The 22087-nt window shown below is 46.9% G+C and overlaps 2 protein-coding genes across 2 annotated transcripts; both read right to left on the minus strand.

Moving 5' to 3' along the window:
* Positions 1–1558: 1558 nt before the first annotated feature.
* Positions 1559–3757, minus strand: LOC125759613 (uncharacterized). Its single transcript, XM_049418625.1, has 2 exons — positions 3387–3757; positions 1559–2398 (listed from the first exon to the last, which is right to left on the minus strand). Exons 1-2 carry the CDS (start codon positions 3586–3588, stop codon positions 2112–2114), a joined length of 489 nt encoding a protein of 162 aa, XP_049274582.1. The 5' UTR covers positions 3589–3757; the 3' UTR covers positions 1559–2111.
* A 1057-nt stretch (positions 3758–4814) lies between these two features.
* Positions 4815–14538, minus strand: LOC119401443 (uncharacterized). Its single transcript, XM_037668263.2, has 6 exons — positions 14377–14538; positions 12582–12976; positions 10969–11097; positions 10442–10670; positions 8594–8776; positions 4815–5117 (listed from the first exon to the last, which is right to left on the minus strand). The coding sequence occupies exons 1-6, from the start codon at positions 14536–14538 to the stop codon at positions 4896–4898; spliced, it is 1320 nt and encodes a 439-aa protein (XP_037524191.2). The 3' UTR covers positions 4815–4895.
* Between the last annotated feature and the right edge of the window lie 7549 nt (positions 14539–22087).

A 22087-nucleotide genomic window follows, 5' to 3' on the forward strand; every position in this document is an offset into this window, starting at 1 on the left:
TTTATTGTTTTTGTAATACATATACAATTTTATGATTTGCTTCACGAGATCGTGCGGAGACTCAAAAAAGCTCTCCGCGGTTATTATTATTTATTTGCATATACTTGAATTTGCGCTCACGGACAATCTTGATTTTTTGCTCACAACCAACGACGCCGACGCCGGAATTTCTGCGAAACTCTATCGCGTTAAAATGAGAAACTGCACTTGGAAATATTCAGCCAAACACGTTATTTTTATTAGAAGAATATAATGAGCATGCATCGCAATCACTGATTGCGGAACTGAAAGAATCTTGCGGGATAAGGTTTATCCTAAGTAATTTAGAAACTTTAGCATGCAGGAATTGTCGCTGTTAAGCTTGCGTGTAATTGCAGTAACCCACACTTAGCAAAGATTGGCTAACGGCTTCCTTGACTCGACTTGAGAAAGGTTGTTATAGTCGGAGCATGAACAGTTCGATGCCATGGACAGCTGTTGTGCAACAGTTTGTCGTTTATAGACTACATTTCTGGTTTAATGTGTATATATATACTCATTATTTACGCATATCATGCTGCGTCTGTTCCGAAGATCAAGCAGGTGGGAAACTATTCGATGTATGCGCTGGGAGCAGATGGCACTGCTAAATATATAAGGGACGAGTTTCAACTTCACGATACAGTTAAACCTGGCTATAACGAAGTCGGTAACATCGGCAGTTTGCTTCGTTATATCGAAAGTTCGTTAAATTGAAGTTCGGCCTATTAAAGTGTAGTCGCCAAAGGCTTCTTGTGCTGCAGAGGAAGTGCTGGAAGAATGTTTGAATATAATGGCAGTACAAAAAACTAATTTCAATACCGCGAAAAAAAAACGGTTTTCTTGAATCTGAGATGCGGTGACCGCAGCTGAATGCTACGCCGGCGAAGATATCTTCACAGCGGCCGAACGTCACACGTGAACACGAAATAAATGCAGGTCCTACGCACTGTGGTAATATTGGATAAACATTTGCAAAAACCGCTTGCAACTCAACAATTTACGCCTTGTCCCAGCGGAAGTTTCAATTAGCCCCTTGATCTTCCTCTGGCACAGCGCTGACACTTCGTTATATTGAAATCACGGATAACAGGCTACGTTACATTGAAGTTCAAAGTACATGGTATTCTACGGCATAAAGTTGCGAGAAGCGAAATACTTCGTTATATTGAGAATTTCATTACATTAAAGTTCGTAATATCAAGGTTTAACTGTGATTGCAGCGGCCACTTCAGACAAGCGAACAGAAGCAAACAACTACAGATAAAGCAAGCTACACATTGAAATGCTCCAGTCACAGAGGCAACGATCGATCACCTACTTAGGCCCTGTCCGAGCCTTCACAAGGCTCGCACCCGCCACCTACGAGGCCTTGACTGCCGTCCCGGTCGACCACCTGACTTAACGCGCTGGGCGCACGGGCCTTTGCATCGACCGCTCCTGGCCTTTATCCGCGAAACTGAACTCTTTCTTTTCATTTAACTTATGCCGTAGGGCATACTGGCGCCAATAAAAAAAATTTCTACGGTGACTTAAAAAAAATCATTTATTGCAATGAAATAACAGTACCGGACAGTGAACTGCAACGTTAGTTACACCTGCAAGTGTGGTTTTTGAAATAAATTTATTTACGAACATGCATTATACGGGCGATACGTTTATATAAACACGTTCATATATACATACGAAACATTTTGCGCCATTCTTCACGTAATGATCTACATAGCACTGGTTCTTAGAGAGGAGGGTGACCCTGATGGTGATCACAGTAAATCACAATATTTAAAATGAACATTAAGTTCAATAATCTTATATAGTATATACATACGAAATATTTCGCACGAATCATCACGTAACGCACTACATAGCACTGGTTCTTAGCAGCATGGCCCTGGTCGTGATCACAATCAAAACGAACGTGAAGTTCAGTAATCTTATATTTGTATCGCGATCGCATAAGTACTCGTCATACCACGTATAGCTAACTGAGCGAAGGTCGCATTCTGGCTAACGAAATTCCCTCGCCCCCCAGACAACAAAAACGCTAAAACATTTTTAAAACTAATGAGAAGGGGGGGGGGGAGGGTCGTCCTCTAGTGCCAGAAGGAACACCGGCTGCCGGACCACATCGCCTGGTTCACGGAACATTGGAACGCCCTGGCGAACAGCCCCGAGTTTCTCAGAGCGCCGTTGACGATCGTCTCGGCGTCGCGCTGGCCGCAGTGGTTCAGCGCCCAGAGTACGAAGAAGAGCTCGGCGTTGCCGTAATCGCTGTGCAGGCGCACCCCCCGGCCGAGCTCTTCTTGCAGCCGACGCTTGTAGAGCACCATGAGGGGCTCCAGTAGGGCCGACTCGAGAGTGGTCCGAGCGGCGAGGGCCTCTGAAAAACAAGTGGTCGCCAAGTCGCCAAAAGCCGTTTAACTCAAGTCTCACTGTGGCGCATTACCCGCCACAACGGCCTTGTTGTTATGGTGCTCGACTTCTGACCCGATGGTCGCGGGGTCGAATCCCGACCGAGGCGACCGCATTTTCGGTGGAAGCAAAAATGCTTGAAGCCCGTGTACTTAGATTAATGTGCACGTTAAAGAACCCAATGTGGTCAAAATTTTCGGAGCCCTCCACTACTGCGTCCCTCGATCATAATCATATCGTGGTTTCGGGACGTAAAACCCTAACAATTATTATTATAACTGTGGCGCAGTTGTTACTAGGGGATTACACAGTATTAGTCGTCCGCTCATAGTATACATATACACGCTCAAAGGTTAGCGTGGCCAGACTGGCACCAGCGAAAGTCCCGGCGCTTCGAGACCGTTATAAACAAGGACAAATTAACACAAATGCACAGGGACACAAACAGACGAGACAGACAAGCGCCTGTTGTTGTCTGCCTCGTCTTTTTGTGTCCGTCTATATTTGAACTAGTTAGACTGTTATAACGTAATGCCAACTTGTTAAACAGTCTGTCCTAATGAAGTGTACTTCGAGACCAATTAATTCCCTTCGTCAGGAGCCCTTCCTTAGGTAGTCAGGTGTCCCTTACTTAAGGGCCCCTTCTTCGTGTTCCAACGTTTCTTCGACCGCTTCAGTCAGCTATTAAAAAAGGAATCTGCTTTGAAGTGCCGGGACTGCGTGCTGGTGCCTGGTTTAGCCTGGACGTCCAACCAGCCAGCAAGATTTCTGTCGAGGATCTTTACATTTAATGCTCAAAGGAGCGTGCAGTAGACGTCGCAGCTGTAGGGCCAGTCTTCCGAGTATAGTTGCGGCAGTATTCAACCAAGTTTCTCAGCGTATTCTGCACGCGGTAAAAACGGTGGCTCTCGCTGTTCCCTGTGACATAAGGTTAAACCCTATAGTGAATAACGAACCTTCCACGTCGTCGGTGTCAAGACCCGAGGCAACGCAGTCCACGAGGGCTCGTAGGTGCTGCTCGTTGCGCGAGCGCCACGCGTAGGGACCTCGGCTTGTGGGCATGAGAACGCGCATCACCTCCCGGCCAAGGGCGGGCACCAGCACCGGTTCGATTATTGACGACGCGTTCAGCAGGAGACCCAACAGCCCCAGGGGCATGAGCAGGGTCTTGCGCTCCGCAACGTACTGGGCCTGTACTCAGCCAAGCAGAGGAACAATTTGGTATCAGCGGACACTATATAAAGAGAAAAATGGTTTCACACGCATAAGTAAATTGTCCTGTCGCAATGCAGAAAGCACCACACTTTCCGCTAGAAGAACCTTGATGAGCGAGAAAATGCGTAAAGAGGAAAATATTCGGCGACGCCACCTTGAGCATATTATGGCTCGATACATGAACGACGTGTTTTGTACTGCTGCTGGCACAATACGTAGAGGCTTTGCACGAAATAGTTTTATAACGCTTTGAACCGTGCAAAAGAATTTCATGCTTGGATTGTTTATGCGGCAGGGTTTGGTGAAGTTCATGAATAGACTTGACAAGTTCAACTGATTGCGTGTTTTTGGTGCGATAGGCAATTAGACACTGAAGACCCGTGTACGTCGTCGCCGCTGCCGTGCTGTCCATTTAACGGCGCATGCGCGGGAATGATTCGAGTGTCTCCGGACACGGTTAGTGTGCTTGACTGCAACAACGCGGGCCAAGTTAGCGCATTTCTTTAATGGTTTGATCGAACGATTCGGTGACTGAGCATGCAAACGCACTGCTTGCTGACGTAGTGCATAACTGTGTACTATATGTCAGTTGCGCTTACCGCGGTTTGCATGAACGTGGCGCGGATACGCTTTATAATCTCGCTAACATGCCTGCCGAGCTGCTCTGCGTATGCTTTTGCCTAGGCAGAAAATAGCATATTCCACTGGACTTCAACTCTGATGGCGACAGTTTTCCGTCTGTCCCATCTCGTTCACCGTTGAACTCAGTGCAGTGCCGCTGTGCATATTCTGGGATAGACACGGACTGCACAGGGCGGTGCATGCGGCCAGTGAGCCTTGCGTATGCACTGCACGCGGCAGTGTGCGAACAGTAATGGACAGGTGGTCAAAGAGGCCCACAGGCACTCCTAATCATGGATGTCAGCGTTGTGAGACGCCTGTGAGCTGCCGGGGTGCTGCTCCTCATGACAAGCAGCAGTTACCTTCTATGCTTTGTCGCGCCGGCGTGTCCTATGTGCCTACAGTTGGAATGTTGACCAAGCAGCGACGGCACGGTTCCTAACGGATTGCCTTGGCTTGGACATGCCTGGCACAACGAACCAGGTGACGCTTTATTTTTTTTTTTAACAACACCGACTTGTCCTTTGTGTTACTGTGTGTTAAGCTATAAATGTCTTGAATGGACGCGTCCCAGAAAACGTCCCACAAAAGTGCTTGCGCTGTTCTAAAATTGTTACATATATACAGCTTTATGGTGTGGGGATACGTGCCTGCCAGGCGTAGGCGCTATCGTTGGACGGCGACGTCGTGTGGGCGTCGTCGTGTTGCAGTAGGCGGACCTCGATGGCTCCGAGTCGCTGAGAGGCGCGCTCACCGTCTGCGCGCAGCTCCTCCGATTCCTCTTCGACAATCGACCCAGTGACGTTGGGTCCAGGATTGGCGAGCCACGCCGGAACCAGCGCTCGCATGACCTGCGCGACCAGCCGCGGTGCGGTGTCAGTGTGATCGCTACGGGCTCACGAAGCTCGCATGACTTTTAAAAAGTGAAGCTTTTTTTCTTGCGGACCTCCTGTGAACATTCGAAAGATTGAATCTTAGTACACGTATTTGTAAAATATTCGTAGATGAAGATTGAAACAGCGCTTAAGACGGGACGAGGTGAAGACACTGTCTTAAGCGCTATTTTATTCTTCATCTACAATGCACCAACCAGCCCAGTCAAGCACACTGCTCGAATATTCGTGTTTTCAACTCCCAAGCATTTTTGGTGACCACCTTTGTTCAGCTTTTATTCGCCTCGTTTTCCAAGCGCACATATTTTGCCAAACGTAGAAAGGCAGACGTGCGTTATATTATTCTATTATTACTGATTTAATGCACAACGTTTTTGAAATTATAGGCAAAATTTTAAGCGAATGCATGTAAACCGTCATTCCTATGCTGGCTAAACGGCCATAAAGAGGGCTCGCGCTAATGTCATCCCAGTCGCCATGTTATAGCAGCACAGCGATGAGCTGCATGAGCGACGTCAGGTTCAATCAATCTTATTCTTTATGGCGCTCCACTGCTGACCCGAAGGTCGCGGGATCGAATCCCGGCCGCGGCGGCTGCATTTTCGATAGAGGCGGAAATGTTTGAGGCCCGTGTACATAGATTTAAGTGCACGTTAAAGAACTCCAGCTGGTCGAAATTTCCGGAGCCCTCCACTACGGCGTTTCTCATAATCGTATCGTGGTTTTGGGACGTTAAACCCCATATATTAATGTTACTGGACCCAAATGAAGTAGAAGTTCAAGCCGTTGCTGACTGTTATGCCAAGCATTTTTCATCTGTTTATAAGTCTACAGCCTCTGTAGCTAGTAACGGTCGACAGGTTAAGGCAGTTGGCACAGCTGATGCTGTGTCGCTAGATGAAGATTCCATTTCGGAATGCATTAAGCGCTTGAAACCATCCTTTTCAGCTGGCCCAGATGGCATCCCCTCTGCCATACTAAAAGCCTATGGCAGTATACTTGTACCTGTATTGACTACCATATTTAATAAGTGTCTGCATGCTTCAACTTTTCCTAGCATGTGGAAAACTGCTCGTGTGTTCCCAGTGTTTAAGTCTGGCTGTAAAAGTGACGTCTCCAACTACCGCCCTATTTTCCATCTTTGTGCCGCATCCAAAATCTTTGAGCTTGCGCTTCACAAAATGTTGTCTTTTGATGGAAAAAAATTCATTGATTGTGAATCAGCATGGGTTTCTCGCTGGCCGCACAACTGTCACTAATCTTGCCAGTTTTATGATGGAAGTCTCCACGCCTATTTCGCAGAGAGGACAGGTCGACGCTATTTACTGTGACCTTAGCAAAGCTTTTGATGTTGTCAGCCATTCGCTGCTTGTGGATAAACTTGCACACTTTGATGTTGATTCTTCAATTGTGAATCTCCTCCATAGCTATCTTGATAGATCATGTTATGTTGCCGTTAATGGCCAAACGTCCTCTTTGTATAAAGCTACTAGTGGGGTTCCTCAAGGGTCGGTACTGGGCCCACTCCTCTTTTTAATTTATGTTAATGATGTTTCTTCTGTCATTCGGAATTCTTCTTTCCTTTTGTATGCCGATGACATAAAGATATTTAAGGAAATTCATTCAGTTATCGATTGTCGCTTGCTGCAATCTGATTTGTGTTCTTTTTCTGAATGGTGCAGGAGCAATAACCTCTCCCTAAATATTTCAAAAACCAAGGTAATGAGTTTCACTCGAAAAACATCTAGTGTGCCATTTTTATATTCTGTCAATTCTGTGTCGTTGTGTAAGGTATGTGAGATCAATGATCTAGGTGTTCTTTTTGATAGCACTTTACACTTTCCTGCTCACGCTAAGCGTGTTGCTTTGCGGGGTCTTCGCACCCTAAGCTGTGTTTGCAGAATGTCTAGAGAATTCCGTTCTCCTGTGCCCTTTCGAAAATTGTACACCGCGCTATGTCTTCCTCAACTTGAGTATGCATCTGTGATCTGGAATGGCATTCCCAATTCCAGCAGCAACGCCATTGAGCGAGTCCAGAAAAAGTTCCTAAGCATTTACAACCATCGTTTCGCTAGAAATGACTCTGGATCTCGTTCTAACGCTGCTGGATTATTATCATTGCCATCACTTTGCTGCCGACGAAATCGCGCTGATCTGTTATTTCTTTACAAGCTTGTGCATGGTATCATATCCTGCCCTGTACTGCTCAACTGTTTTAATTTCCGAATTCCACGTAAGCTGACCAGAGAGAATAGACCTTTTCATGTAACCGCCTGCCTCTGCGAGCATTCGACCATTGGCAGGATACAACGTCTTTACAATGCTTACTTTTTGGAGCTCGATGTTTTTCACAGCTCCCAGTCGTTGTTCTGCTCCGAGCTTTGCACTGTACTTACATAGTCTCGTACACTGTTGACATTTTTTTTTCTGCCTGCGCATAGTTGTATATGTGCAATTTTATAACGTTTTTTATCCCTGATATTTTATTATGAATGTTTGCCTTTGTTTTTGTTTTTTTCCGTGCGCCAGTACAAAGACCTCACGGTTGTTCCTGGGCACATTAAATAAACGTTTGATTCATTAATTCATTATTATTATTATTATTATTATTATTATTATTATTATTATTATTATTATTATTATTATTATTATATTATTATTATTATTATTATTATTATTATTATTATTATTATTATTATTGTTGTTGTTGTTGTTGTTGTTGTTGTTGTTGTTATCAATCCACCTTATGTAGCTGGCTTGCACTGACGTCAAACCAGCCGCCATGTTAGAGGACAGCTACGTTTACGTCATAAGCAACGACGCGCGACATCGTGTGCAAACGATCGTTTACATGGCTTGGACCGGCGTCATCCTGGTCGCTATGTTAGAGGATTAGGCACTGTGATAGGCTCCATCGGTGACGTCGTATACACAAGTTCTCAATACCTCGATGTTCGCTGTAGCGTTATTTTTGTAGAAAACTAGATGTTCGCTCGAACAATGCAACGCTGATATTGACACGCGTGCTTAATTCTTTATTTTTGATGCGATCAGGTTTCACCCGAAAAAAATTTTTACCACCTCCTGTCGCAGGCCGCGCCGTAATGTTTAGAATATTCGCGATTGTTTTATACTGTCCTGTTAAGATTACGCGCAGGACGCGAGTAACCGAATTTATTCTAGACCTAACGCGAGCACTAGCGATGACGCTGGCAGGTTCGATAAGGCATGTATAAAAGCTGACGCATTTCACATGCTAGTAAATTAGTCGATGCCCGACATCCGTGCTCGCCGTTAACATTGTACAGCGAGTTTTGCTTGTACCTTGAGTCTTTCTATTACTGGGCACAAGTTCGCCCAATAAAGCGTTTCATCTTTACTGACTGCGTCCTCCTTTTTAACTGTCACGAACACGTGACAATGCTCAATCTTGCCTGGCCGGCCTCCCAGACGAAATGAGTCATCGTGTCGTCCAGGCTGTCCACGGCATCCGATAGCGCCGCCCTGGCGGTTTCGGCCGTCCTCTTGCTGGACACGTCCTCGAGAAACCGCAGGCAGGCCCTGACCTGAGGCCTTGGGGAAAGCCTCTTTTGCGCATGCTCTACTAACGGCCGAGCCTGCGTCAGAGGTTGGGAGGCTCATTCATTTCGGCGACTCAAAGAAGTCGCACGACCAGGTTGGTCGCAAAATGTTTTGCCGCACTCAAATAACAAAACAACCGGTCGCAAATGGCGGAAAATCATGCATCTGATTTGGCTCGATGCTCGATTTTGCAGTCACTCCGCTGCAAAATCGAGCAGTGGGTGAATGGACTTCGGATAATCGCCAGTGTGAATGATCCTTTAGTCTGTATCAAGCGTTCTTTACACAAACGTTGTTAGTTCATCGGTAATAAACGATAACTCGCGAGGTCAACAACGAGGTCAACCTTCAATGTGTACTAAAGTAATTGTGCTAGCAATAATTGACATAACTTTAGAGAGGGATATTCAGTTTATTCCTTTAATGGTCGTGTTTGTTGAGCACCGTGCTTACGGTGCTCAACAAATGCGAGATTGTGGTGGCATGTAGTGAAACCTCGGTGATACGAATCTCACGGGACCACCAAAAATATTCGTATCATCCGAAATTCGTATCACCAGAAAGCATGGAAAATTAGCATGCGACAAAAGAAAGCTCGAGTACATTTTCATTTTTTTGTTTTTCAGGGCCGCAGCAACGTCAGGAAGAACCCTGAATGATTGTCGGTTAAATTTTTAGATGTCGGCAATCATACGAGCACCCGTAAATATACGGTCCGTATACGCGTATTTAATCAATGAACCAGGTGCGTTGTGACCCGCGACAGCAGTAGCCCCTTCCAAATTTTAGTATGCTTTTTTGCATGATGCCGGAGTACTGCAGCAAAAGTAACAAAAATAAAAAGCGCTTTGACGCGATGGATCAAGGCCACAAAATTACAGAACCACGGACCTGTATTCTGGTTTTCTTATCGCGTAGGTGTTGGGGATGCTTTTTTGGGAGATTTACGACCGTGCCCGCACAAGTGCGACCTCAACGGTGCCGTATATTGACGTTGTGAGGCCTGACTCCTTCGCCAAGACCGTCCTCGCCTTCTTTCGGTCCTTGTCCACCTTCGAAAAGTGTTTTTCTTACTAAGTGATTCTGACGATTTGGCGGTGCGGCGCGTATTCCTACGCTTGCGTTCCCGCGCTCGCACGTGCTTGGCGCTTCTTCCGCGACAGCGCGAACAGCACCTCTTCGTACCTGGGTGGTAGCGTACGTTCGTATCAAACGTCGCTGGGTGAAAATCGGTTCGCAACAACCGTACTCCATTACGCTGCAGGCCAATGGGCCTTGGCCGGGACCAACGAAAAACTCGTATCACCCCGAAATTCGTATGAGCTGTGATCATATCACCGAGGTTTCACTGTATAAGAACCGACACACACGAATGCAAAGTTTAAAATTTCCGACGTCATTTTTAAAACTTTGCAAATGTCAGCGGTTAGTACCTATCGCGAGTCCTGATAATCATATCATATCATATATGTTATCATATATGTTGACCGATAAGTTATACGGGTGTCATACGCTGTACTGCTGATTGCAATTAAACCCGATCGGGATCAAATTTCTCAACAGTAATTGGCTGCCTTCTGGAGCTTGCGTAAAGCAGCCAATCCCAACCAAGAAATTCGATCTGGATCGCGGCCGATCGCGATCAGGAGTGACAGCGTGACACCTGTATTACAGACAAAAGAAGAGTACGCATGGCTTGCCTTATTCCCCATGAGTGGCGCGAAGTAGAGGACCTTCCAGAGCTGCTCGTAAAGGGCCTCGGCTTCTGGACGCCGGGTTGACCGTTTGTGACGCCTCGCCAGGTGGCAACGCGCGGACATCGCTACCCAGCGGCATAATCTCGATAGCCACCCGGCAGAAGATGACTTGGACGATGCCTTCGCCGCGCGCCTTAGCGGGTGCTTCTTCCAGTTCAGGTCGCCTGCAAAGCTGTCGGGAATGCTGTAGAAGGTATCACATCAAGTGGGCCCCTATGAAGACCAAATGCTGGCCGTCCAGCACGCCCGTGGTCGGGCCGGCAGGTTAGACCTGTCGGTCCCGTCGTGGGATTAGCCGGGTGCGCGATTAATCGCGTTTTGCTGGGCCCAGTAAACGTTTATTCATTCACTTACTCACGTCATGTGCACAACCGCTTTTCGTACAAATGTTACTGGTGGCGTTAGCTTGTTGCTTGTCTTTTGCGGAAACACATTCGAGAATTTTTTTTGTTGAAAATTCACGCGCTTACCTTTTCACAAAAGCAGCGTAGTCATGGACGCTGGCGTTGGGGTTGTTCTGGAAGAAGTCCTCTGATATGCGCAGCGGCCCTTCTGGAACTGAGTTCGGACAAACCACGCTCTGGATGCTTCCGCAGGCGCTGCGCAAATTACGATTTCAAATTGCTCATTCGTTTACATGAATGATCTGATGCTGTTCATTTTTGTTCTCGTTCTTTGAAGAACGTACTGACGGTAGGTCTCACGCAATGTTTAGATAATTACCTTCTGGCTCATAGGGTTCCTGTCTATTGTCAACCATCTTCAATGATGTCTTTTCATTAAAAAGAATGTGAATGAGCTTCAGATTTTTTCACTAAAAAAGCTGTGTCTAGGTCCAGAAAGCCGAGATAGTTTATGCTTTTTTGATACATATATCCGGTGAAATGTGTTTCGCGGAGGTCTCTGTATCGCTAAACACCTTAGACATTGAGTACCTTGATACACATGGGTAAAACTCTGACTGAATACTTCTGGTTCTTTTTGTTTTCATTTTCATTCCGAGACGTGCCGTGGTCTCTTAATGATACTCGTATATAGAGTTTATCACATAAGTACAGAGGTGATAAAAGGCGCGGATAGATAACAGCTCATAATTGACAATTTTAATTTCCCCCTCGCCTAACAGTGTAAACAAGCAACAACATGGCAGCATATCGCATAGAACAAATCAGTTTTCTCAATTTCATGCTCCTTCGTATACAAACGTACAATGTTCATGGCATTTGGTGTATCAACTAAAACGAATAACTCTGGCTTTCGTTCCTCTTGACGAAACAGACTACACGAAACCTTCATGATACAGTTTGCTGAGAAATGAGGAATGTGTTAACTCAATATATGAATGCAGTTTTTTTTTTCGTTTATATTCAATGGGGATATTTATCTGTGCATACACCCCGCGATTTTTTTTTCTTTCGTTCTTTACATAGACAAGAATTTATAGCGATTGTACGGCGCACCCACCTGTTAACTACAAAAGAAGCCGCAAAACGTCGAAAAACGTAAAAAGCAGAGCGGCAGAAAACAGAGACAGAGCGCAGAGCTGAGTGCCACGTCTCTGCGCTCTGTCTCTGTTTTATGCCGCTCTGCTTTTTCCGTTTTTCGACGTTTTGCGGCTTCTTTTGTAGTTAACTAAGTATGTACCAACTTGCCCAACAAGCAACTCTCCTGCACCCACCTTTAACTGGGCACAATGAGAGCTGATGAAAAGGTCACAGCCTGGTTTTACCGAAAGCTTGCCGTTGGTTCTCCTTCACAACTTCATTGTCAGCACCCAATTCATCAAGCCTGAAGTTCTCTTCTTGACGCAATTTCCACCATAGCGACCAAATTATGCCTCGTTAAGAATCAAATCGAATAATAGTTCGGCACAATATATTCACGAAATCAGCCAGTATGGCTATCACATTTCTGAAGGGCGTGTAGAGTGGGACCTGGAAATGTAGTGCGTTATTTGCCTCCAGTGAAGGAGCGATTTCTGTTTACTAATTTACTGACGTCACTTCCGTGACAGAATTGATGTCAGTGGATTCTTGGTGGAGCCCGGTATAAAGCTTTGTTAAAAAGAAAGCTCCATACAGACCGTGTAATGTCGTCTTCAGTGATGACTGTGGCTCCATCTAAACATCGCTGCAGGAGCATCGCGTCTCTCTCCGCCCGTTTCCGTTCGGAAGCACCCTTCGGAACTTCACTTCCGTTTCCGACAGTTTCTCTGAGTGCAGCGAGGAGCCGCGTCTTCACGGCGTCCATAAGGCGGGCGACGCCATCTTCGTAGATCGACTGTTGCCGGGAGCCGCAGACGTGCTCGTGAAAGTCGTCGCAGGGGTGCGGTGGGCTGCGCATCTGGCTTTGGATATGGCTCGAGCCGCTATCTCGGGAACGGATGTAGTCTCGAAGCCAGAGGCAGCCTACGGTGTTGCACATGTGTTGCCGACGCTGCCAGCCTCTGAGGATCAAATCTTTGGGTGAGATTTCTTCCTGCATTGGAGGACACCGTATAAAAGAAAAGCGTCATTGCCACCGAGCATGCCATCGCGCTCCTTCAGTTTAGGATTGAATGAGCGAATACAACACATTTCTAGAGTCAATCCGGGAAATTCGACCTCGAGCCACCTCCTGAATTGCAATGATAGAACTGACAGAATCCTTGAATGTACACGTTCGACTCTTGGTAAAAAGGACAGTGGGGCAGAGGAGGAGAGAGAGGGTTAAGACTGCTTGATGGGGGGGGGGGGGGGGGGGGTATAGCCACTGAATCCACCCGCCACCCCACCCCGTCGATCGGTGCGTCTCTGCGCTGCAAAAGGCATGTTAACATTCTTATGAGCGAATAAATGGTGTTTTGTTTGTCCGATTTATCCGACATTCCCTTTAAATGGTTAGAGTGTGTCATTTATGTGAGGAAATGAAATTTCTTGCGATGTTTTTTTGCCGCAAGTAAACATGAAATTCGACTGAGTAGTCACTCTTAATCTCTGACATCAAGCCGATGGACTGGCGCAAAGGTGTTTCCCAGTGGATATAAGTTTACGTTTCAAGCATTCTGTGATCAGTTATAAGTGCCAGCCTGTCCCGTCGCGTTCTTTCTCTGTGGTTCGTGTTTCCCGCTGGTTTTTATCAAATTCGACACTTAATCTCGTTCGATTAAGTTGAACATAAGCGTGCAAGAACATTGCTCCCACGTTGTGGAACTTACATAGAGATGGATTGATATTAATAGCTAGCGAAGACAGCACCATGCCTCCTGGCGACAGAAGGCAACTGCTGACGTCACCCGAACGCTCCCTCTGCAACTTATCGGTCTGCCACTCGTGACGTCACTGTGAGGCTTCCACTACAGCTTCTTGAACCACAACTTACGAAGTCATAAGACGGCTACAGACGTCGCGCCTCCTTTGGAAATTCATATTTGAACTGACTTGTGCAGCGCAAGATGCAACTCGTACTATGTAGATACACACACGGACAGTGCTGACTCTCAACTAAATGTTTATTGTATCAGTCAGCCGTCGGTATCGTTAGCGGTATGCGAATCGCGAATTCCTCATGAACACGCACAAGCGTTAAACAGACACGGTGCCTTTTGTATTTTCTTCTCGCTTGTTATATCGCTTTCTAATGCGCATGCGTGTACACGTTCGCGTTTGTGACGTATGCAATAAACAGGCAGTTGAATGTCATCGCTGTCCCTATGTGCTTCTGTGTCATCCGCGTTGTACCTTGCGCTGTAGAAGTCAATTGAAAGATGAATAAAGACAAGCTAGCCCGCCTGCCATTTCAATTTTCCTCTGAAGCTTTTCGATATTATCACTTCCGGCATCAGATTGCAACTTCTGGCATCGCGCGTCCTTCACCCAGATTTTCGGAGAGCCACCCACCAGGAGAAGGTAGGAGTCCTCGCCGTCTTCCAGGTAGAGGCCCGGCACCAACAGCCGTCGCGCGCTGTTCACGGTTTTCGTAACCGTCTTGTGGAACTTCGTACGTGTGGACGTGAGCCAGAAGTAGAGCAAGATGGTGTCGATGATAATGAGCAGCACCATGGTTACCGTGCCCACCTTTATGATCAACTTCTTCGGCGACCCAGAGTTCGAGGGCGCCCCGCCTCCGGCAGTGCTGGCCGTGCTGGCCGTGCTGGCCGAGGGCATCTACATGTAATCGTCAGTCATTGTTATTATCATTATGACCCTAGTTACATTTTATGCCTACCTTAATTATGTAATGCCCAATGCAGCATATATGCTACCCTGCTGCGATAGTTTTAAATTCGCAGTTATACGTGGCAAACGTAAGTGTAATCTCTAAAGCAGCGATTTGGATAAGCTGAAGAGAGTTATAAAAAAAAAACCAATTACGATTTGGACAAGCTGAATAGAGTTATAAAAAAACGAATTACTCATAAGTAAATTATTTAACCTAATAAAGTCATTAGTGAAATAACATTTGATTGCTTGTTTTTCCTGACAACTATACTCTCTTGTCAACAGAAATGAAAGTAAACTAGCCGTCCAAACCTTTCTTGATGTGGAATCCAATTTTGGCATTACAGGATTAATATGACTGCGTCATAAGTACCGGAATTCTTTAATCACATCATGACAGTGCTCAATTTTTTACTAATCAGTGTTAGTACTCTGACCTCAGAATCTGACATCAGATGCCGAATAGCACTGACAGGAAAACATTGTCCTCAAGAGCGAAGACAAATCCAGATAAATTTTTCTAAAGAAGCTGCATTGTTAAGCTGCATTAATAAATATATCAATCCTCCACCTCCGCACTACATATCGAAACGGATGTACGAAGTACGAAAGTTAAAGAAAGTGAGAGGGTGGAAATATTCATATGAATATTGCCGTATTCTTTTGAATTATTTGTTTTTGCCCAACGCGGTTTACTAAAAGAATGAGCTGTTTGATGAGATCGTACACACGTCTAATTTCTTGGACAACGTTGATAGAATATTGTGTACCGGACCTCGTATGCGGTTCTATGTTCCGTGCTACGGATGTTGCACGTTACGTGCAGTACCTTGTTACCATGTTGTGCCATGTGCTCTGGTTTAAGCGTTGCCTTGCGCTCTGTGTTCCGATCGCACTTTTGGGTGACGTGTTTCGCGTTTGCTGGTGCGTTCGCTGCGCCCTCTTTTTTCCACGTTATGTTGGTATTAGGTTTGTATTACTTCTTCCATGCTACGCTGGTATTTGCTGTTTTTGCGCTGCTTTGCCCTGCCTGCAGTGTCTGTGCGCACTTTCTGCAACTCATGCACGCACGGCCACTGCCGCTGTTAGGCCTAGCCACTGTCCAGCTCGAAGCCATGACGCGTCGCGTTCGGCGGCGCGTACGTTTTAATGGAGACATCCTTATCCGTCCTTACCGATGACATTTCGCTCGCCTCGCCCATGATCGTCCTCGGATGACTGCGATGCTGTGCGAGATACCGACGTCGACTCGCTAAAAACGCGTTATTGTGTACGCGAGCGATAGTAGCACGTCCGAAGATGGCGTTTCCAGTTCTTGTTCCCGAGCAACAGAACTACACCCACTACGGACTTCTTACGAGAATAAAAAAAAAATCATGGGGCAGTTAATCTAGACATTTTTATGTTGCATCCTTGCATTTGCATTCATTTTTATCGTGACGTAATATTTTCCGATTCCTTTATAATCTCTGTGAAGCAGAATCTGAAGTGGACGGCTATTCCTTCATTTGCTTTTTGCTCATTCGATCTCTTCCCCCCCCCCCCCCGGAAGTCGCGCTCCGTTGTCTAATGTGCGGCCATTTTTAATGTTCCTATCGTGTACACCCGGTCTTTCAGACCTGTCTCCGCCACTCATGGGGTAATATAGGAGGATGTGCTCTACGAAGCTTACCTGAACTAGCTAGGTGTCTATTGACGCTTTGAAATGCCACGAGGCGCTATTCGTGACACGGCAGAATTCACCTTCTCGTAAATTTCGATGATCTGTAAAAACGAGCAATGAATGACAATTAAAATATGTTCATAATAGTGGCGAAGGCTTTTGTCAACTGAGGGTAAATTGATGGCGCAGAACGATAGCTAATAAGACGATAAGGGAATGTAGCAACATCATTCTGTGACATTTCAAGATAGTAATTGGAAGTTCACCTGCTCAATCCTTCGCCAGTCCCCCAATGTGGGTACAAGCCATGCTATATAAACAGCAGCAACAACCATAGAGTTTCCTACAATACTTACTAGAGGGAATTCTGGCGCTAGTGTCTATGGGAGCTGCAACGCATGACGCTTCAGCCAGCATGGGAATCATGGGTAGTACACAAATTTGTCTAAACTTCGTACTTTCGGCTCCGTTTGGCTCCGCGTCGGCTGCATCCGCTTTGTCGCAAAACGAAGTTCAGCAAAAGTCAGCAGTTTCACTTCGCCACTTTAACTTCTTTAGGCACAGCGATTCAAACCTGGTCACGAAGTTCACAACGGTCTATTCTTTTATCCGAAACAAACGCCAAAACACAGCAATAAACAAAGCCACAAGTACGTTTGAAGCCGCAAGTACGAAGACTAGGCAAATTTGTGTACTACCCATCATTCCCATGGTAGCTGAACGATCGCAGCGCCAGAGTCCCCTCTAGTTAATTTTAGGAAACTCTATGGCAACAACAACATCATCGTCATAGTCATTATCATCATCAGAACCACCACCACCACAGCCGTCGTCATCATCATCGTTAATGTGCCATCCCCGGATTGCAACTCTCTCGTGTTATTACCTCTTGCAAACGTTTCAATATGCTAGTTGGACTGCTCAATCTTCCAGCATGTTCTCTTATTACGTAATTTATTTCAGCTTGGATTTTATGCCCCTCTCAGCATAATACATCCTTGTTGTATACTCCCGCCGCCGGACCCTTGACCGATTCCCTTTAGGGTTTCTTTTTTTATTATTGCGATAAGTCTTGCTCTTAAGGCATAAGCATTGCGTGTATATGTGTATTAGATGTGATGGCAAGGCCTGTGTTGTGTGTGAATTGAAGCAGTATCTCGTATAGAAGCTGTTGTGTCCCCAGCGATCATACCGGGTCGTCACACGGTAGCGAAGGCGGACTTGCAGTTGGAGACTGGAGCGTTCTGATTGCAAGCCTCGACATGCCCATGTTAGATGGCGTGCATCTGCCTCCATCACCAGGACGGAGTGCAGTGGACACGTGGCACCCAGTGGTAAATGCGACCACTTGTTCGACGTTGAAGTCTACGCCGTGACATAATGTATCGTCGTTGTTATCATCACCATCGCCAACGGTGCGTTCCTTTAGGAAGAAGAAGAAGAAACATGTGCCTGGAGTCTTCTTTACTATAAATTATCTTTTTCGCATATTCATTTTAACTTATTTTTTCACAAAGTCTACTGCCGCACGCTTCGTGGCCGATCCCCCGTAGTGGGTTGGGCTATTCCCCCAAGGAACCAACCAACCAACCAACCGCGTCTTGTGCTCTCGTCCGAATCGAACTTTAGGAGAACAAGGTCGCCTAGCTCTGTAGTGGACACGAAGGGGGACACCGTAGACAGGCCATCGCTGTCCAGGCGAAACCGTCGTCCGATCCATGACACCGAAGATCATGAAGAAGCCGGGCAGGGGTGCGGTGAGAGGCGGCGGCAAGCAAGGCGGCAAGCCGCGCAAGGTGGGTGACATTTCATCACTTTGAGGCAGAAGGTCAGGGAAAGATGGAAACTTGAAGGGATGAAAAATTCTTGGGCACGGGGTTCGCTAGAGGCAACGTTTCCACAAGCGGTCTTGACCTTTTCAAGGCGGCAACCTTGAAGTTGCAGCGTCTTGTCTTCGTCAAGCGGTCTTGTCTTCTTCAAGCCTGTAGCCTTGCAAGTTGCAGCGTCTTGTCTTCTTCAAGCCTGCAACCTTGCAAGCTGCAGCGTCTTGTCTTCTTCAAGGCAAGATGCTGGCACTGGCAAGACCACTTGTCTTCTTCAAGTGGTCTTGTCCTTTTCAAGGCTGCAAGGTTGAAGTTGCAGCGTTTGGTCTCTTTCAAGCGGTCTTGTCTTCTTCAAGGTTGCAACCTTGAAGTCGCACCCTTGAAGAAAACAAGACCTCTTGTCGAAATGGTGGCTCCAGCTACACCCCGTGTTTAGGAGTTTTTCATCATTTCGCTGCTTAGCATTTCCAGTATTTCGGGGTATCTGTACGTGGCGCCAGCTCTCGGCGGCTGCGACGGCGCTTTGCCTTAAAGGGACACTAAAGGCAAATATTAAGTCGACGTTGATTGTTGAAATAGCGGTCCAGAAAGCTCGTAGTGCTGCTTTTGTGCCAAGGAAGTGCTTATTTTGAAATAAAATCACGTTTTTAGTGGTCCGCATCGCGTTAGCGCGCTTCAAATCTCCCGCCTGAAAATACGACTTTCATACGTCACTGCTGCCGTGCCCAACGTTGCCCGCTTTTACTGCGCGGCCGCCGACACTAGTAGCAGCCGAGCGGAAGTAGCGGAACCCACAGTAGCAACAACGGCGCTGCGGCAGACTTGCTCGGATGGGCACATTCAAAGCCTTCACCAAGTTGCGGTTGGTCTCGTAATCCTCAGTACGAAAGTGCAGCGAGCACGCACGCAGAGGTTTTGACTGTTTAGCACACTGGCGCAATGGCATGACACTAAGCCACTTCGAGCGTAAGGGTTAATTCCGCAGCACCCAGTGAAAAGACACACCGGTTTCCTTGCTGCAGCACTGGCGTTGTGCACCATTCGGGCATCCGGCAATATCACACGCATGCGGCATTTTGTCGAACTTTCTGTCAGAGCAACTTTCACGAGCGCGCAAAACACGCACGGCAGTACGCGATCCCGAAACTACCACCGAGACGGGCGAGGCGCAGTTCGGCGAAAACGGAACCTTTGAACCACGCGCGCCGTACCCCATGGCAACGCCACGGAGGTTTTGTTTTCCATGAATCAAGCGGAAACGAACAAACAGCAATTTATTGCGTCTTTTGATGCTCGGAAAGTTCTTTTTTTACTGCTGCTAGTTTGATTACTAGTGATTTATTGTAGGCCGACTTCCATACGTCATCGGGATCACTTCGAAAATGTCCCACTCGTGTGGCTCATCATGTGATACATTTAGCTTAATTTCTCGGTAAGTAGGGCACTGCTGTTGATAATATTGCCGTTTTAGAAGTTGTCATACATTGGGCTTTCACTCTGACATAAATTGTTATTTGCCTTTAGTGTCCCTTTAACTGAGTGGGAAATAGGCGAAAAAAAAATCATGGTCTGACGAAAAGAAAGACTGGTTACCAAAATCGACTTCCGGTTATATACATGAAAGACCGACTGGAACATTCTGCTGATCGTGACAAGCATTTCCAGTCAACCGCATGAAGAAAGACGACACGCCGCAGGACTAGCAACTGGAAGTGTATTGATAGTTCCTGTGTCCTTGTTAGTGTGTTTGGCTGGAAACCCTCCTCCCGATGTGCAACCAACTAGCTCTGGCAAGCACTGCTCTCAACTGACATTCTGGTGAGGTCGCGATATTGTCGCACTACAAAGTGTGTGACTTCCCAGGGCATTGGAACACCGCCTGTAATAAACACATGGACCACATTGTACGATATTAATTATGCAGGGAAGCTACGCGCTTTTTGCCAGAATTTTTCAGTGGGGCTGTATTGAACCTTGGGTTGTGTTTGATAACTAGTCTTTTTTAGATGCGAAGCAGCTTATGGCGGAGGTCAATCCGGTCGTGATGTGCGGCGTGACCACCCTTACTGCGCATGCGCAAACCCTCTCCACACACCTCTCCACGCGCGCTCCCCCCTCTCGCCTCCTTCCCTCTCGCGCGCCTCATTCTCTACTGCGCAACGCCGCGATGAGCGCCAGCGCATGCGCGTCCCCTCCCCCTCTCTCTCCTTTCCTACTCTCCCCCAGCTCGCGCGCCTGTCGACCGCGTTCCCCGCTCGCCCTGTGAGAATTAACGGCCAGACTAGAGGGAAGACACGACGCGCGTAGCGTTCCTCTTCGCGTTATACGATGCTTTGAATGGATGGATGCAGCTTACGGCGCGGGACTTCGCCCCAGCTGAAGAACTTGGCGAGCCAGCTCCTAAAAAGAATTACACCATCTCCCGCTCAAGCGAACCATCTCCCCGCTGCTTCGCATCCACACACGGTTCCCTTTAGCGGGAGATGGTGCAATTTTTTGTCAACTATGATATTTTCCCGTTTATTTCCCGATGAGTTACGGCAGAGTGCCGCTGCCGCCACCGAGAGATGGCGCCGCATGCACTTGTCCCCATATCCTGCTCGTGCTTAAAGGGCACCTGCATCACTTTTTCAGCATGGTCAGAAAGCGCTGCCGATCGGTAGTCGAGGCTCCTGAGAACACGCTAGCCAAACATTATAGCGCCGCACACGGCCTGGAATTCACAATTTGTGAAATTAGCTAGAAATCGTTGCCTCTTCTTTCGACAAATGATGATATAAACCCAAATGACAGCGCCATAATCCCAAAGTCCACGGCCATTGGCCGATTTGAGCATCGTGAACTGCATAGTTACTGTGGCTGCCGCAGGATGCCGCCACGTGCCTGCTGGCGATCACACTGAAAGTAAGCCGCGCGTTCAAATAAAAAGGAAGAGAATGTGCTGAAGTTAATGACGCGCGCTGACGAAGGGACGCGTCTTCTTGCCCCCTTGTCATCTCCCTGTGTAGCTTGCAGCGCGCTCGCTAGTATGAAAAGAGAGAGAAAGCGCTCGAAGCGTGCTGCAAATCCATGTAACTCCGCTCGTTCATCGCGGATTCTGAAGATTTTCGTGGCAGTCGATTCGTGAGGCAATAAGCTCTTAATGAAGCCATGCGGCGGATACTTGGAAATGTGTTGCAGGGTCCCTTTAAAATATATTGTTAGCATGCACCGTCTAGTTGCTGGCGATTGCTTGTCGCATCATATGTATACAGACACCTGCGAGACCCTATCTACTCCCTCTCGTTTCCTTAATATTGCACTATGGGAAGTACCAGCGTCCCAGCGTTCTGAATGGAAAGTAGTGACAAAGGGAAGGCAGGGTATTTATAAGGTTGCGCTTTGTTTTCCTTTTGTCTTTGCTCCTGTAGATTATAGCTGAAGACGACGATGGATACAACCTCGGCGACAATCTCCCGAAGCCGGCTCCAGAGAAATTCGAACCTGGGCAATCGGTGTGCGTCACCAAACACCGACCTTCGATACTGGACATGAAGAAGAAGGTGAGTGCTCGCTGTATTCCTTTCTGGTAATATTCCTTTCTCTTTTTGAGAAATGAAATCAACATACTGTTTTTTTTTTTGTTGCAGCTAAATATGTTACCGCAAGACTCACAGGGTCCCTTATGCACTCCCCTACACTCTAATACCCCTGTCACACAGGACAACTTAAGTGCACTTTGAGGGAGTGCACTTCGCTGCTACTGTCATTTGCACGCTGTCACACAGGAATGCTTAATCACACTCGCTGCAAAGTACACTTGCCGGCAAGTGCGTTCGCCAAACTCACTTCGCTGCAACGGAGTGTCTAGCCTCGGTAGCAGTGGCTTGCAGATAAATACGCTAATGAAAAACGCGGTGATCAT

Source organism: Rhipicephalus sanguineus, chromosome 8 (assembly GCF_013339695.2).
Source record: "Rhipicephalus sanguineus isolate Rsan-2018 chromosome 8, BIME_Rsan_1.4, whole genome shotgun sequence".
Classification (NCBI taxonomy): domain Eukaryota; kingdom Metazoa; phylum Arthropoda; class Arachnida; order Ixodida; family Ixodidae; genus Rhipicephalus; species Rhipicephalus sanguineus.

Coding starts and splice junctions, on each gene's coding strand:
- LOC125759613 (XM_049418625.1), bottom strand. CDS start 3,588: ATGCCCCTGGGGCTGTTGGGTCTCCTGCTGAACGCGTCGTCAATAATC. Junction 2,399..3,386: donor TGACACCGACGACGTGGAAG/GTTCGTTATTCA, acceptor CTTGTTTTTCAG/AGGCCCTCGCCGCTCGGACC.
- LOC119401443 (XM_037668263.2), bottom strand. CDS start 14,538: ATGGTGCTGCTCATTATCATCGACACCATCTTGCTCTACTTCTGGCTC. Junction 10,671..10,968: donor TACGCTGCTTTTGTGAAAAG/GTAAGCGCGTGA, acceptor CATTCCCGACAG/CTTTGCAGGCGACCTGAACT. Junction 5,118..8,593: donor TCGTCTGGGAGGCCGGCCAG/GCAAGATTGAGC, acceptor CTGGTCGCGCAG/GTCATGCGAGCGCTGGTTCC.